This window comes from Panthera onca, chromosome A3 (genome assembly GCF_046562875.1).
Source record: "Panthera onca isolate mPanOnc1 chromosome A3, mPanOnc1 haplotype 2, whole genome shotgun sequence".
In the NCBI taxonomy this organism is placed as follows: Eukaryota; Metazoa; Chordata; class Mammalia; order Carnivora; family Felidae; genus Panthera; species Panthera onca.
Window position 1 is genome coordinate 35,610,805 of NC_138341.1, and position 17,765 is coordinate 35,628,569.

Sequence of the window (17,765 nt, forward strand, 5' to 3'; positions counted from 1 at the left end):
TCTGTGCCTTCTGTGATGCAGGAGGTCCAAAGTAATCTACTTGCCACTAGGTAGCTAGCTGGTGCCCACAAGGAGTGGTGCCATATCAAGGATTAACACTGGTCTCTGCTGTTGGCAGACTGGGCACCTAGCAATAGCGTTAGGTCAGTCTTGGTAAGGGTAAGTGCACATTGCTGAGACCATGCATGGACCCTATTCCTGCCATCCTGTTCATGGGCCCATTGAGCAAGCACTAGGGTGGGGAGAGAGGCTAACTAACATCCAGAGTATGTTAGTAAGTATCCATGTTTCCCACCTATTGTTGTGCTCCTTTGCAATGGATGCCTTTTGGTGGGCATTCACATGTACACTAATATCTTCATAGTCTATGTCCTTTCAGAGAGGTCCATCCCCATAACTCTTCTCCAGACTTACCTGTCATCAATTGGGATGGTAATTTTATGTGTCAGTTTGGCTTGGCCACGGTGCCCAGAAATTTGGTCAAACATTATTCTGTATGTTTCTGTGAGAGTGTTCTTTGGATGAAATTAACATTTTTAAAAATGTTTATTTATTTTGAGAGAGAGAGGGCATGAGTGGGGAGAGGGCAGAGAGAGAGAGAGAGAGAGAGACAGAGAGAGAGAGAGAGAGACAGAGAGACAGAGAATCCCAAGCAGGCTTTGTGCTTGGAGCCCTACACGGGGCTCAATCTGATGAACTGTGAGATCATGACCTCTCATTTCATGACCTGAGCTGAAATCAAGAGTTGGATGCTTAACCAACTGAGCCACCCAAGTGCCCCAAAATTAACATTTTTTTTCAGCAAGATATATTTTTTTAATTTAAATTTTAGTTAACATACAGTGAAATATTGGTTTCATAAAATTAGCATTTATATCAGTGGAATTTGAGTAAAGCATATTGCTTTCATAATGTGCATGTGCCATGTCCAATCCATTGAAGGCCTTAACAGAACAAAGACTGACACCTACCCACCCTACTCCAAGCAAGAAAGAATTTTTCCAGCAGATGGCTTTTCAATTCAAACTGCAGCTCTTTCCAGAATCTCCAAACTGCTGGCCTATCCCATTAGATTTTGGACACACAAAGCCTCCACAATCACATAAGCAATTCCTTAAAATATCTATCTATCTATCTATCTATCTATCTATCTATCTATCTACCTAGGTTCTATTCTTTGGAGAACCCTATTACACCAATCTTTCATTCCTGTTCCTTCCAAGTGCTTGACCATAAAGCCAAACCATTAACAGATCATGAACCAATAACCAGTAGATTCATACTTCTGGCCATCTCTCACTCCAGAAAATCAAACACATTGCCCAAAGTTCTAGCCACATGGGAAATTTTTCTTTACCATTGACCTTCATCCCTGAATGAGATGGCCATGCTGCCTTGTAACTTTGGGGAATTATCAGCGTCATTTCATGCAAACCCATCTGTAGAGCATGCTTGAATATTTTATTTTTATTTTTATTTTTTTAGTGTTTATTTTTGAGAGAAAGAGAGAGACAGAGTACGAGCAGGGGAGGGGCAGAGACAGAGGGAGACACAGAATTTGAAGCAACTCCAGGCTCTGAGCTGTCAGCACAGAGCCTGACACGGGGCTCGAACCCACAGACCTAAGCCAAAGTTGGACGCTCAACCAACTGAGCCACCTAGGTGCCCCAGAATTTTTTCATTTTCTGTAAACATATCCTAAAGATCATCCCAGGAAGCCTTGCCTGTGGGTTGAGAGAGAGAGAGGAGGCAATGCGACTGGAATTGGTGTGAAAACAATCTGAGTCACCTGCGCATTCAACTTAGTTGTATCTTCCACACCTGCCTGAGCTCGGACTCTTAGCTACCATTTCCATTTGATGACAGACTGATGCTGCACATGCCCAACCTTATAACTGAGGGATCCAACAACACCCAGATTTTTTGGGCAGCTCAGACTGCATGGCCACCTAATAGCCTATGGTGGGACATAAAACCCAACAGCAAGCCAGAGCTGTTTTTCAAAGTCAGAGTAGATATTTGAGAAGAGGGTATAGACATGCTCTACAGTCCTAGAATCTGAACTGTGATGATTCTCTTATCAGTGCTTTCCAGAAGCTCCATATAGTGTCCCTATCTGCCATAAGTTTCTATTATCAGATGACTCCTACCCCAGCCACTGTCTAATTGCAAGTGCATGAGAGATCTTGAACAAACATCACTCTGAGATGTAATAATAATCAATGACTGCTATGCTGTCGTAGCTGACCCCAACAGCATCCTCTCTGGTTTCCCTGCATCTTCTCTGGCCCCTCCGATTTGGAGTCCATGTTTCAGCCAGAGGGGCATCTTCAGAATGATGATTTGACAATAATACACTTATCAGTGCCTTCCTGCTGCCCTCAGGCTGAGGCCCAAGCCTTCAGAGCACCTCCCCATTTCACCTCCATCTGTGCTCAGGATTCCGGGCTCCAAGTCCCGTCTCTCTAGCCCAGTTCTGGGCAGTGCTGTCTCCCTCCTGTGCCACAACCCCTTACCTGGCTCCCTCCCGCTCATGCTTCAGGTTTAGCTCAAATGCCACTTCCCTCAGGAAGCCTCCTGAGGTCACGTGGCCTGTCCAAAGGTTCTCAGACCTCACCTTTGTGGCTGTGGCACTGGTTGTAAATTTACACCCTTTTGAGTGATTTATCTTTTCAGTGAAGACTTTATCAACGTCTTGTCTTCAAGAAATTATAGGCTCCACCAGGGAGAGGTCTGCAAATATTCTGTGATTTTATCCTCAGACTGCCCCAGAGTGCTGGGTGTACAAAGGTTGTTGTTGTTTTTTCCAATGAATGAATGAATGAATGAATGGATGGATGAATAGTGAAGTAATGGGCTGGGATGGATGGGGGCTGGAGAGTCTCGATGCCTGTCCCACAGACACAGGGGATATGGCCTGGGGTGGGGGGGACACAAGTCAGAGACCAGGGCCACCTCCCTTTGGGCTCCATTCGTTCTGCCCAGGACAAAGTTCCACTCAGGGCTGGGGAAGTTCGTCAACAAAGCAGGGAACTTGAGGATTTCACAATACTGGTTGGGCTGGCAGTTGGCTGTGGGGGACTGACTGATGGCCTGCTCTTTGGGGCTTTATTTTTAGTTTCTGGATGTTTTACTGTATTTGGTAATTTTTCAAAACTGGGAAAAACCATTGCCTGGCTTCATTTGCTGTGCTCCTGGGTCAGGACACAACCAGAATTGCTCAGGAAAGTAGAAAAAAGAGGGGCTGGGCTGGGGGTGAGTGCTCAGACTGTGCTCTACAGTGCAGGCCAGAGGAAATGTTTCAAAAGATGTTTCAAAAAAGACTCTGACCCTGGTGCTGCGGAAAAGCGGGTCCCATGACCCATTAGGCTCAGGGCCCTGACACCTGGCCCCACCCTGGGCTGTCTGCCATGGCCTCCTTCCCTATAACCTTCGGTTCAGCAGCATTACTGACCACTCCCTTCCCCAATGTGCCAGCCACAGTGCCAGTCCTGGCCCCAGGAGGGACCACCATGGCTCCCACTTGCAAGACGCCCACAATCTGGCAGAAGAGACAGCACTGGGCACTCTGGCCCCTGACCGCCCCGCCCCGCTTCCTTCAGGGCCCGCTGGAGTCTGGAACGCATGTTCACCACCCCACAGCTGAGCCTGACATGCGGGGCCACAGCAGTTGAGAATTTTTCAGCAAAAGTGCCAGTCAACCCAGGTCTAACTGGCTTATGGCGGTGGGGGTGGAGAGGGGAATCCTATTAACCAGTGGCTCATAAGTGAAGAGTCTAGAGAGTGGGAGGGGGCTTGCTTAAGGTGCAGTTTGATTTTGAGCTCAAGAGCTTCCCCTCCCCCATTTGCCTTCCCCGGACCTTGCTTTCTGTCTCTCCATGCCTCAGTCAGGCCATCTTCTGCACCGGCTTCATTCCCGCGGCTCCCTGCAGGTACGAAGCTGCAGCAACAACTCCAGGACTCACACGACCCAGTATCTGGGAGTAGGGCAGCAGCGCCTTTTCCCAGCATGCCCAGCATATGTCTCCCTGGGCCTCATTGGCTGTAATCGGGTCAGGTGCCCGCCCCCCAACCAATCACTGACGGGGAAAGGCGTTGCCGCGATTAGCTTCATCTGGGTTTAGAGGTAGTATGGCCGCCAGGGCTTCACCAATGGAGCATGGAGGAGGGCTCCGCAGGCGAGATTGGGAGGCTACTGCCAGGAGCAGGGGGAGGATGCGGGGAAGCGGAAGACTGGTGTCTTTCGTTCCCATGGTGCCCAGGGACCTCAGTGAGAGCGAAGTTCCTGACAGCCGTTTGTTGCCAAGCGAATGGAGGGGCCATCTCAGGCAAAGGGATGGGGTAGACTTAGATACTGCATTTAAAGGAAGGTTCGGTAATGTTCAAAGCCAGCTAAGAGACCTGAACAGAGGGAGCCCTGCGTCCAGATCGAGGTGTGAAAGCAAAGATATATGAGTTAGAGGGAAGCTGGGGTTTCCTAGTGGAGGAATAGACAAAACAAAAAAGTACACAGCAGTTGTTAGGGAGCCCTGTTCTAAGACTGATGGCCCTCAGCAGTCGGGACAGATGTCTTAGGGAAGTTTGTGGGTTGGACTCTTGTTACATTGTCCCTTCTCTGGGACCTCTCAGCTCTGGCCAGGGTCTAATTAAACCTGTATCTTCCCCTTCAAGAGGGGTGTGGTGGGTATGATGGATAGAGTGTTTCTTACAGATCCCTCATCTTGGCCCTGCTTAGGGAAGGGTTTAGTCTGGGCCACATTGTCTCTGGTTCTGGCCTATAGGCACCATTCCCTGTGCAGACTGACCCTACCTATACCCCGCCCTCTTCTCTAATCTCTGAACCCTGCAGACCTCACTTTGCAGGCAGCTAGATTCTGCACATTCTCTTTATAACAAGCTAGTTCAGACAAAGTCCATGTGATTAGAGCTGGCTCATGTGAAACCACAGATAGCTTGCCTCTGGTATTCCCCTAACCTGAAGGGCTAGGGTTCATGTGAGTGGGTAAGGGGGGCAGGGAGAGGGGGCTTAGCACCAGCTTTGGGCCGGCAACAGTGTCCATGGCCTTGGAAGCTTGTCTGGGATGCAGAAGGTTAATGGACCAGTGAAAAGAACAACGAACCATGTCCAGGATGACAGAACCTGGCTCGAGGAGAGCCTCACAACTAGCTCTCAAAGCCTTACTGACTGCAGCACAGCTCCCCTCTGGAATGTGTCAGGGGAAGGCAGGATGGACAAGGGAAAAAAGGCTCCCAGCCACTCTAAAACGGACATCACAAATACTTATACTGAGGCGGGCCCCTCAGTTCCTCGCTTTGAGCCTGGTTCCTCTTGTTTTACTCACAGTTCTGTGGGACGTCCAGGTCCTCTGGCAGTCTTTCCCAATGAGCTTTGTCCCCCACCCTGGCATGTGCCTCGTGGTAACTTCTGTCATGGTCCGAATCACTCCCGTGGACATTTTGCCTTCTGGGCCCCCGGACTTGAATTTCCCAAAGGCAGAGACAGTGGTTTATCCCCGTGGTCTCACATTGCAGCCCACACATAGTGTATGAGAAGGTATCTAATAAAGGTAGAATGATGCCTCCCTTAGCGTAGACCCAGGAATTTGGAACTTGGCAGGGGCAGGGACGAGGATGAGTGGAGTGTCACTGCCTGGCGTGGAGGAGGAGGCAGAAAACCACCCCGAGTAGACACATAATGATTAGAAGCTCATGAACAGACCGCCTGTGACCTTGGCTGTTGCTGAGGCTCCAGGGCACCGAGCAAAGGTTAGAGACCGGAGAGTGCTGAGAGCTTGCAAAAAAAAATCTCCGTCCCCACAAGTGTTTTACGGGACGGTGTGGTTGTTTCAAAGTTTGGTTCTGTCGGGATCACACCCTCAGCTGTTTGATGCGTGCTCTACACACGACTCTTTCTCGTAGGGTCTCTGACAGCCCAGATGTTTCTGCGACAAACTACTGTCTCCTGTCTGGCTTTTTAGACCCTACAGGGTGTCATTGAGGTTTTCAAGCTTTCTTCAGGATTTTCAAAAGCCAAGTGGGTAAACCTAAGTGGGGAATCCAAACGTTAACTTACTTGCCATGGGCTGGAATGAAATCTGCTCAGTGTGGTAACAGTTATGCAGCCTGATGAGTGCTTATGTGTGTCCTAGCCAATCAAATAGGGACTGACAAGTGTATCTTCTCTCCCAGCACCCAGCTTGGTAGACTTTTGTGGAACTGTTACTTGATCAATTGGGTTTTCTGGGGGGAAACCATGTGCAGAATGAGGCAGAAATACGAAAATATCTTTGGGCTGTGAAAGAAATGACTAGCAGCTTCCCTCCCGTAGTTTCCTCTGGAGCCTGTGGAGGGCAGGGAAATCGGTGAGGAGGCCCGGTTGCAGCGCAGTCGCCCCCTGGTGGTCAACGGGGAAGCACAGTACTTGTAACCACAAGCAAACGGTGTCTCCAATGAAACCTCCACGTGGGGAGGAAAAGAGAAGCCATTCATCTTCTAAATCGTAGACTGGCCATTGCTTTGGAAAGTCTGGAGCAGAACACGATAGGGAAGGGTACGGGCACCTTACCCAATGTCTCTGGGCCTCACTTTTCCTATTCCTTGCAGGAAAGCACCAAAGAAGAAGCCTCTTGGATAGGCCGTGTGAGGGAATGAGACAAGCCAGGCCACAGGAACTTCTGCACTTGCTCTGGGCCATGTCTCATGTCTGGGGCCATGTATCATGTCTCTCGAGAGGAACAGAGAGAGAGAGAGAGGAGAGGGAGAGGGAGAGCGAGCGAGATCAGTCAACCTGGCCACGAAGTGATTGGTGGCAGAAGGGTGGGGCATGTGGACTATGGGTTACCCAATATGGCCTCACTGGTACAGATTGCTCCCCGTTAGCCAACTGGTCCCCAAATAGGCTTTGGGGTTTCCAGGGAAACTGGGAACCATAACAGATTGATTTATTTCCAATTCATTCCAATACCTGGAAACTCCTTTTGAAACATCTGTCCTTTCTCTGGTGACTTACTGGTATGAGTCACCCTTATATATTTTAGTATATGTGCTGCCGAAGCGAGCACAAGTCACCCTTATATAGAAGGGGAAAAAAATACATGAAAACTTCTGTGGGGTAAGAAGAAAAGATGTGCATATTTATCAAGAGGCTAGTAAATATTGATATTTAATCATTGTAACAATTCCATCAGAGGATTGTTTTTCTGTTCATTTACAGCGTGGAAACGGAGGATCAGCAAGGTAAACTGATGTGCTTGGGATGAAACCGAAAGCTCCGGAACTGAAGCATGGGCCCTGTGCCCTAAATGTCACAGGGCCTTAGAGGTATCTTCTCTATCTTGGGGCAGGGTGGAGGGGAGGAGGAAATTTAGATAAGAAGCCTCCCTCAATCCCTACCACCCCCTCCACCTTGGGCAGCCTTTCTAGTCCGGACTTCTGATTACTGGGTGGCCAGTCACTTCATCCTGGCCCACACAGCTGACTGGACCAGCCCTGACACCTTTCCCAGGGCAGCTAATCCATAAGCTGCTGATGGCTTAGTATGTGAAAGGCCACATCCTGCAGGAAGGGTGGTCTTCAGACCAATTGGTACCCCTGGGGCCCGTGAGAGTGTGGGGAAAGAGGCTTGGTAGCAGAAGGACACTGCACGCACCAGGGAAGTTTCACAGAGGCAGTGCCCGGAACAGGGAACCGGGTTGAATATTTACTGCTGTCTGTGCTCTTCATGCTTTCGTACCGTGGACTTTGTAGCTGGGGGAGGTGAAGTAAATCTCTCAGGATTTTCTCAAGTGTCTGTTGATGGCAAAGTTGTGTTTGTCTGAAAACATTTTTATGTTGCCCAGTCTAAAATTCCAGGTGGGCAGTTATTTTGAACACATTGAAGATATTCCACTGTCTTTTAGCATCATCGTTACGGATGAGATGTCATTTGTCAGTCTGTCGCTCTTTCCTGTCTGTCTGGCTCGGTGATCTTTGTCTTTGGTGTTCTGCAGTTTCACTATCATATGTCTTAGGTGACAGTTTCCTTCATTTAGCCTGCTTGGGACTTGTTTGAATTTCTTAAATCAGTGTATTTGTTTCTGTAATGGTTAATCTTCTGTGTCAACTTGGCTAAGCTATGGGGCCTAACACTAATCTAAATGTCTCTGTGAAGGTATCTTGTGATGCGCTCGCTATTTACAATCAGGAGACTTTAAGTAAAGCAGGTTACCCACCAGAATGTGGGTGGGCCTATTCAGTCAGTTGAAGGCGTTAGGAGCCAAAACTTAGGTTTCCTGGAAGAAGAAGGAATCTACCTCAAGACTACCACAGAAATTTTGCCCCAGGTTCTGCCCTGCTGGCCTGCCCTATGAATCTTGGACTCAAGATTGCAAACTCTGGACTTCAATTCTTGCCTGAGTTTCCAGCCTGCCACCCTGCCCTGCATATTTCAGACTTGCCAGTCCCCATGGTCGTGTGAGCCAATCCTCTTCCACCAGAAGAACCATGACTAAAACAGTGTTGGTCAAGTCTAGAACTTCCCGACAGTTTCCATTTTTTTCTTTAGGGACCCCATTGAGATTTAAGGTTTATTTTCTCACTCTATTTTCTGTTTATTTACCTGTATCGTAGTTTCTATTTCTTCGTTTCTCTGAGTTACAATTTGAATAATTTCTTTAGATTTAGAATTCCAAGTCACTGATTCTTTTGTCAGCTGGGTCTGATTTACTGTTAAACCCATTCCTTGAGTTTTAAATGTGATATATATATATATATATATATATATATATATATATATATATATATATATTTTTTTTTTTTTTTTTTTTTTTTCCCAGAAGTTTTACTTGATTCTTTTTTCACATATGCTTAGGCATTCAGTATAGTGTATTTTCTATATGTCTTTTCAAGTATGCCTTTTATTTCTTTAAAAAAATTTTTTTTAATGTTTATTTATTTTTGAGAGACAGAGAAACAGAACATGAGTGTGGAAGGAGCAAAGAAAGGGAGACACAGAATTGAAAGCAGGCTCCAGGCTCTGAGCTATCAGCACAGAGCCCGACGTGGGGCTCAAACTCACAAGCCGTGAGATACTGACCTGAGCCGGTCAGAGGCTTAACCGACTGAGCCACCAGGTGCCCCTGCTTTTTATTTCTATAAACATATTAAATAGAGTCATTTTATAGTTGTGTCTGGTAATTCCATTATCTGAAGCCCTCTGGGTCTGTTGATGCAACCTGTTGTTTCTGCTAAATATCAATTACGGTGCCTTGTTTCTTTGAATACTTAGTCATTGTTGACTGAAATCTGTTCATTTTCCTTAACTGTACAAGGATCACTACAAATTAAATTCCCAATCATATTTTCTGTGTGAATTTGGGCTGCAAATTCACATGGGGTTTAGCTCATGATTCCTAATTTTAGGGGTGAATTTTCCTACTGTTTTACCGAGGGCTTGAGGTAGTCAACTTTTCTTGCAGTCTCCTGGGAGAATGTGGGAACGGCTGGGTTTTCTTCTATTTCACCTTCATTATCTCCAAGGGTGTAACTGGTGCTCCAGTTTTAGGGAGGAAGGATTTCTTGATAGACTCCTCACCTGAGTGGATCCTGGGCTTTATCTCTTATTCCTTGGGCTTTGGCAGGATGTGAAACCGAAGCACAGCCAATCTCACCTGTTTCAAAAAAATCCTTTCAGGGCTCTGCTTACATCTTGAATTTCCACATCCACTCAGTTCCTGGTCCAAGAACGCTTTACCATTTGGGCAGTTCAATGATGCTTCTAACAAATTCTTTTATTCTAGATTTTTAGTTGTTTTAGGTGGAAGGAATAATCCAGATACCCAGATACTCCATGTTATTGGAAACTGAAAAGCCTATATTTTTAAATGTTAAACCTTGCACTTCTGGGGGGTAAACCCCTATCTGTCATGATATATTGCATATATCATGTACATCTAATATAACATTGTTGAAAGGAGTTTACTGATATTCTTATTTCTTACATCTTTGTTTCATAGTTGAGAATGTCCTGTAATTTTTTTTCTTATCCTATGATTGAGTTTTTAAAAAATCCTGGTAATACCAGTCTTTAAAATGAGTTGGAAAGTGTTCCCTCCTTGTCTTCTACGTCAAGACCCAGAGAGACAGAAAGAGAGAGAGAGAGAGAGAGAATGGGACTTGTCCCAAGTTCAGGCCCAGGTCACGACTAAGGTCTCCTGTCCCTGAACTCAGGGCTCCTTCTGAACCCCTCACTGCCACCCAGCCACACAGGGGGCATAGCCTGGTCACCATCTCTGCCCTGGGTGTCCAGGTGAGGAAGGTACTGAGTCAATGAGTGGAAAACAGATGTAGAAATGGGTGGATGGAGATAGATGGATGGATGCGTGGATAGATACATGGGTGAATGGATGATGGATGGACGAAAGGATGGCTACATGGATGGATGGTGGACTTTCCTGACTCTGAGCTCTGTAGCCCGTCACTAAGTAGGTGATTCAGTGCTTACACCCAGCTTAGAGCCACTTCTTGGCCCCATTTTTAACAGCTGGGAGGACCTAACACCTTTTAGCCCAGCTTCCCCACCTGTGCTCTTTAGGCTGTGACCAGAGTGAACATGCTCAGCATGGAGGTCAGCCCACGGCAAATGCAGGACATCCCATCCTAGACAGCAAGGTCAGGGCTTCCTTACCTGGATTGTGCCAAGGCCCTGGAGCTCAGGCGGAGTGGAGCCTTTGGTGTGTGTGATGGTAAAAGTGGGTTCCTGTCGTCTCTCCTCCCAACTATTGTTGAGATGCCCACCGGCCAAACCTGGTGACTCATGGAGGCGTGGGTCTGTGTTCACTGTGGAGGTGATGTCACGTGGCCTGGGGTCTGGTCCTTGAAGCAGACGACCCCAGAACCTCCTTCCTCCCCATCCTTGAGTGGGGGAAACCCCTTCATCTCTTCCCTGTCAGGTTCTCACTTCTTGCCCCTCCCCTGGCATAATCCAGAGTTTACACTTTTGAAAATAAAACCAGGAAAGGAAGATGCCTTCAGATAGATTCTACTTCTGCCCTGTGACCTGCACCCTCCAGCCAAGGGGACACGGCAGAAATGACTTCCTGGAACTGGAAAAGAAAAATGGTCTGGGAATGAAATACAAGTAGCACCTCAAGAAGTCACCCTGCCCCACTGGCTCTGCATAGGTTGCAGGACTGGAGCTTCTCGTAAAGGCTTCCCAACTGTGGGCCTCTCTTTCTTCCCGACTCCGCCTTCAGTGATACCACAGTGAGAGCCTGAAATCCAGCGAGCGTGGAAATTGGCAAATGCTACAATTCGGGGAATGCAAAAGACATTTACCAGCACAGCACTGGGCAGGAGCCATGGCTAATAGCAGCAGGGATGGGAAGGGCTATACTGCAATTCAGAGTTGGGATAAAGCCAACAAGAGTCCCTCTTCTTTGTCAAGTTTATTTTATTAAAATATACAGGACTGAATATTTGTGGGCGCTGAGAACAGGAACCACCCTCCCAGGCTGCGCCCAAGGGAGACACTTCTGCCATGCAGACATGCGGCCAGTCCGCATCCCAGCGTGGGAGACAGACCCCTCCTGGTTGGATGTGCAGCCAGTCTGGCCCAAGGCCAAGAGGGGCAGGGGCATGGTGGTGACCCTTTCCTACGGCCCCTTAGAAGCACAGCTACACCGGCTGGGAGGGCTGGGCTGGCGGTGGATGGAGAGGGAGAAGATCCCTGAGCCAGGGAAAGCTGATGCCCTCCTGGAGGAGGGAAGAAAGACACCCCAGTCAAACCGGAGACGGGGTGTCAGTGCAACTCCAAGGGAGAGGACCACCTGTGTGTGGGTGCCAAGGGGTGCCCGCGGCCAAATCAGGCCAGTCTCCACAGCCTCCACCATCCCACCTTTCCTTTGAGGGCCCTGCTCACCCTAGGGCCAGGCCTGAGCAGAGACGGGATGGCAGCCGGTGGAATGTATTGTATGGGAATGTTCCTCGGAAAGGCCCATGCTACCTGGAACTGGGTGCCTTCTTGGGGAGCCCTGGACGGGTGGGAGCAGCTAATCTCTCTCTCCTGCAGGTTTCCGTTGGCCTACGATTCAGCCTCAGGCCCCTCAGCCATCATTCCTGGCTCTGTCTTCAGGCTGACATCAGCCTCCATCCCCAGAGCAGAACCCAGTCAAGGAGAGTCCCTGGGGTTTGTGCTTTTGAATGTTGGTGGGCTGGGCTGGGGATGGGCTTTGAGCCCCCACTGCTCTGAGGCACAGAACTGACCCCCTGGAAGCTTCTTCCCCAGGGCTGCCTGTACTGGGGCCACTGCAGCCCAGGCCTCAGCTCACTAGCAGGGCCTGATCTTGGAAAAGCAGAGTGTCCCTGGCTCCCCTTGTGGGCTGCAACCTGAGCCACTCTGGGTGCTTGTGCTTTTTGTAGGGGGCTGCGTGAGCCTGTGTATGGAGGCGTGGCCACACTGCTTCAGGACCCTAACCAGGAAGTGGTAGTGGGGACGCTCATCCAAGCTGGGGGCCAAAGGAGACAGAGGCTGACAGGAAAGGAAGGAGAAGCCCCTTCTCAGGCCTGTTCTGCCACTGGGCTCCTTGGCTCCCAGTCCCTGATCTTTGTGATCTCTTCTCAGGACCTATTAAGACCTTGGGGTTGAACACTCTAGTGCTTGAGGCGAATGGGCAGCCCTACCCACTTCATTCCGACTGAGCTAGGACTGGGGCAAAGGAAAGCTTCTTCCATTTCAGTGGACTCGGCAGACAGTTCCCCTCCGATTCTCCACCGAGAAGCCCAACCCCGGAGCTTGAATATCCCCCTTCCCAGGACGGACAGAAGAGAGTCCACGGGCCCCTTATCACTGGAGCTTGCCCAGCTCAGTGGAGTGGCAGGCATCTGGGACCCCAGGGAAGCGTTTCGAGGAAACAGCAGGCTGTCTCCATCACCACCTCTTTCCTAATCCCCCCTTCCTTGGTCCCGCTGCCCCTTCAAGCGTCCTGTGGGGACAGGCATTCTGGGAGTATGGTCAGTGAGCAGGGAGTGGCTGAGGGGCAGGAAGGCCAGAGTAGCCCCCGGAGCCTGGCCCATGTATGGTGGGAAAGAAGGGTGGTAGGAGGGAGGGGTGAGGGGGCTCACACCGGAAGGGCCTTTGGAGACTGGAGCCTCCTCTGTCGGGGACCTTGAGCACTTCCCTGGCAGCACCCCATGGCCAGCAGCCTGCACACACTGCTCTTTCAGTGCCCAGTCCAGAGGCAGCCCCACCCCGCTGGCCTGGGACAGGGACTGGCCGGGGTATGTGGTTCTCATCACCTGGATCCAGCTCCCAGCCAGACTCCGGCCCTCCCTGACCTCTGCCCACCCCCCACCAGCCCAGAGGAATGGGCTGTGTGTGTGTGTGTGTGTGTGTGTGTGTGTATGTGTGTGTCCAGAGCAAACTGTTCACTTTTTCAAATATATTAGAAAAAAGTTTCTCATGGAGGCTGCTCCTGGCAGGACTGAGGTTTCTTTGGGGGCAGAGGTGGCAATGGCCACTCAAGCACCCCTCCCCACCAACATGTCCTAGATGACGTTCTCAAATAGCTGCATGGAGCTCATGATGTTCTCATCCTGTGTGGAGAGAGAAGGATGAGAGACCTGGTCAGACCCTGGGTGGGCAGGCCGGGACAGTGCCCAAACTGGTCCTACCTTGAGCAGGTTCTCACCGGGGACTCGGAACCCTGCGGTGACCACTCTGTCTGTCTCACTGGGTGAAGGGGCGGCTGGTGAGTCACAGCCTGTCTTCAGCCCCACGGCCTGACTGCAAGCCCATCTGGGGGCTGCTGTCTCACTGACGGACAAAGTCCCCTGGCTCTACTCAGATGGAGGCCAGGGGCACCGGAGAGGCCACTCTGGGAGCGACGCAGATGGCTGAGGCCGGTGGAGGCACATGCCACGCTCCCACTCGCGCACAAGGCTGCTCTGCAGACGAAGGTCACCTGCAACGCTGGGGGAGGCTCCAGGCACCTCTCTCACTGCGTGACCCTGTCCGGAGGGCCAACGGCCCAATCATCCTCCTGTTGGCCCACGTCTGTCCCCTCTGGTGTGAGGCACTATAAGGCCGTCTAAGGGATGCTGAGGCCACGGGCTGTGGGTTGTAGACTGGCATGGAGCAGGTGGCAAAGGGATGGGGCCCAGACAAAAGTGTGCACGTGGAGTTTGGAGGTCGGGAGGAGCTCGGGGACTGGCAGGGGCAGGACCCTGGGTGTCCTCAGCTCCGGATGCCACCTACCTTCTGACAGGTCTCCAGGAACTCATCAATGGTCACCACCCCATCCTTATTCCGGTCCATTTTCTGTAATTCAAGCCACGCCCTCAGTGAGTCTGTGGGTCGCCTCCATCCCGGCCCGTCCCATCTATCTCCTACCCTGGATCCAGGCCACGTAAAGTGCCCTCCCTAGCTACTTCCGTGGCACAGCTGACCTCTCTGGCATCTCCCCAGTCTGTTCCCCACACCCGGCCACTTCCTAGCAGCTTTCCTGGGCTTACACTTCCCAGAACGCATCCCCATGCTCCTCTGACCCCCTCACCTCCCTGACAGGCAGCCAGGGCAGATAGAGCAACTGAGGCACAGGAGGGGCCACCGGCCAACGGGAGGTGGAAGCTTCAGCCCCTTTAGTCCCCATGGACACAGAACAAAGGCACCACAACCCCACTCCTCTTACGGAGTTTTTCTGGAGGAGCTGGGAGAGCTCTTGGAAGGCACCGGAACACTGGCCTGGTATGTCAGTTGCCCTGGAATCTACAAGCCCTGGCTTGCCCTGTGATGAGGTTCAGGGGATCAGGGAGTGGGGGATCCTGACAACCAGGTGGGGGGTGCCGGTTTAACCTCCTTGTGGGGGGAGTGGGCCTCAGAGAGGGGAGTGGCTTGCTTAGGGTTGTCCTAAGAGGAGGAGCCCCCTCCCTCCCCTGGCTGCCCTGCCCCTCCAGGCCCAGGGCTGGAGCACTCACCTGGAAGAACCTCTCCACGTGCTCCAGAGGCGCGTCCTCCCGCAGGATCGGATAGGTGTGGCGGCCCATCATGTCATAGATGGACTTCATGATGGCCAGCATCTCCTGGAGCAGGGCCAGAGGGCCAGGCATGAGCCTGGCTGCGAGGATGTAGGGGGGTACCAGGGCCCCAGGAGAGGGGCTGCCCCAAAGGGCGAAGGCACTGCCAGGGCAGCAGTGAGTGAGCAGGCGGGGTGTTCAAGCTGGAGACAGACGAGCTCACCCCCATCTAGTCTATTCAGTGCAGGCCTCTGATTCTCCAGAAGCTGGAGATAGATTTTGATGTGCCGTCTCCAAAATTTGAAATTGTAGCGACGATTTCATATACAAAAAAAAAAAAAATGTTTGGGCAAAACAAAACCTGACTGTAGACCTGTGTGGTGAGGTCCCCCACCTGCCTTAAGGGTCCACACTGCCCCCTTGACTGGGGGGAAGCTGAGGCCCACTCCTCCTCCCCCTGTCCCTAGCTTCTCCAGTTGTGTCTCCCTCAGGACCTCCCTGTGAGAGAGAATGATCTGAGAATACTGGTCGAACCGGTGAGGGGCACACCAGCTCCACAATCCCCTGCACCCCGATGTCCAGGACCAAGCGCCTGGGAGAGGAGGAGAGCCCCCTGGCTGCTGTCCCCTCCAGGATTGAGCTGAGAGCCGTGTCTCTGGACAGGAAAGGGAGACAGGACAGTCAGGGTGGCAGGAGAGTGGAGGAAAGAGGCTGGGAGTGTGGAGCAGTAGAGAGGAAGAGGGGCAGATGGCCACCACCCTCGACCGCCCTGTACCTCTTTGGTGATGTAGCCATCCTTATTAATGTCGTAGAGGTTAAAGGCCCACTTGAGCTTCTCATGAACTGTTCCTCGCAGCAGGATGGAGAGGCCGACCACAAAGTCCTGTGGAGGGAGGGGAGGGTGAGGAGTCCGATGCCCAGATTTTACTTCCGGTTTGCTGTGTGCCTTCACACCTCTATAGGTGAGGAGCCTTCATTACAGAGCAGGCTGATGATGTCCATTAGGTCAACACCTTGTGAGTGTGTGCATGTGTGCGTGTGTGTGCGTGTGTGTGTGTGTGTGTGTGTGCGTGTGGTGGGAATGGCATGGTGGCTGGTGCTTATCTTCTCAAATAAAGATATTCAAATACATGGTGTCTTACACCCATTTAATGCACGGCTACTGAAAGAGAAGACCTTGGGTGCTCTTTTAATAAAGGAGAATGTTCTACTTTTAGTTTACCAAGGATCTGCATGTCAAGGTGCTTGAAAACTCATGGCTTAAAAGCTAAACTAATAGTGCTCAGCTTTGGGGTCATGACATACCTGTGTGTTGGAATCACCTCTGAGGTGTGACAGAGAATTTATTACAATGTTATAAGACATAAATGTTCCAGTGGCTTCTGTGTGAAAACTCCAACTGCTCTTAGCAGTTGGTGGAAAAGCAAACCCTCCCTTCCATTTCCCGGAAGGCTTGCAGGTTGAGCCTTCTCTGCCCCACAGGGTCCTCCCAGGTTATTCTGAAAGAAGCAGCAGAGAAGGGCTGTCCTGGAACAGGAAGTGGAGATTGGGGGCGGGGGGGGGGGGGGCAGGGGCGGGGCAGGCCGTGCACCAAGGGTTTTGGTTACCACTCAAACATAAGATCTTCTGGATCTGAAGAGGCCTGTACGACGAGAAAGAGAGACTAAGGGAAACAGAGGAAAGCAATCTGGAAGAAAGAAAAATTATTCCAGGAGGAAAAAAGACTAACAAAAATGACCAGAAGTGAAGGTTGGAAATCCGGCATCCCTAAAATAAGAATAGGATGCTACAAAAAGGGAATAATTGACAACGAGAAAGAGCTCCTGGGAATTAAAAATACAAAAGCAAAATGACAGACTCAGAAGAGGGTTTGGGAGAGCAAGTGGAATCTTCCATAAAGTTGTGTGAAAAGGCAAAAGAGCTGGAAAACAGAAAAGAGGACAATGAGAGGTCTCCTATAGAGGACACAATGCCCAAGCACCAGGGGCTCCCAGGAGAACCAAGGAAATGGAGGAAAGCAGGTTAGAGAAGACGAAGGACCCCCCTCCCCCCAGGATGGAAGACCGGGAAGCATCCAGGTCCTGCTGAGGCCAAGCACGTGGAAACACATGTGCATGGAAACAGCCCACAGTGTTGCCTGTGGGCACAGGTCATGATGGCATTTCAGTAAACCAGGCGCAAAAAAGAGGATCCTACAAGCTTCCAGAGAGAAAAACAGAACCAAACGGACAACACAAAAGCAGGTCCTGTACACAGGGTCAGGATTGGGCAGGTTTTGCAAGAAGTGAGGCCACCACCGCTGGGAAGGAGGACAGCTTCCCACCATAGCTTTGCTCCCACACAATGTACCGAGCAAGAGGGAGAATAGAACGAAGATGTTTCCAGACATCCACAGGCTCCAAAGTTATCTCCCACATACTCTTTCATAGGAAGCTGCTGGAAGCTGTGCCCCTGAAAAGACAGAATAAAGCAAGGACAAGGGAGATGGAGAATTCCAGAACCAGGAGACCCACCCGGGGGAAAGGGGAGGAGGTGGAGCCAGTTGGAGGCTGAGGAGCGTCCTCGGGGAGATGCCCATTCGTTCATTCGTTCGTTCGTTCGTTCGTTCCGAGACTGGAGAAAGGCCTGGAGGTGAATTCATGACGAGGTCACAGACCCCGGGCAACTGAAAACCCAGGACCACTGTTAACTGGAGGCAAAATAAGAATGCGCGGAAAAGAAAAACATAATCCGCTCACCAGAAGGCTGAGCGGGGCATCAAATTCACGTCATCAGAG

General features: G+C 50.7%; 1 protein-coding gene across 2 annotated transcripts in view; it reads right to left on the bottom strand.

Moving 5' to 3' along the window:
- Positions 1 to 11,410: 11,410 nt before the first annotated feature.
- Positions 11,411 to 17,765, bottom strand: part of KCNIP3 (potassium voltage-gated channel interacting protein 3) — an 88,909-nt gene continuing 82,554 nt past the window's right edge. For both annotated transcript variants that reach the window (XM_060654066.3, XM_060654072.3), the window contains 4 exons: positions 15,764 to 15,871; positions 14,950 to 15,054; positions 14,231 to 14,293; positions 11,411 to 13,569 (listed from right to left, as the gene is read on the bottom strand). In XM_060654066.3, coding sequence (XP_060510049.1) covers positions 13,522 to 13,569; positions 14,231 to 14,293; positions 14,950 to 15,054; positions 15,764 to 15,871 — 324 coding nt within the window. In that variant the 3' untranslated portion in view covers positions 11,411 to 13,521. The remainder of the gene's footprint in view (positions 13,570 to 14,230; positions 14,294 to 14,949; positions 15,055 to 15,763; positions 15,872 to 17,765) is intronic.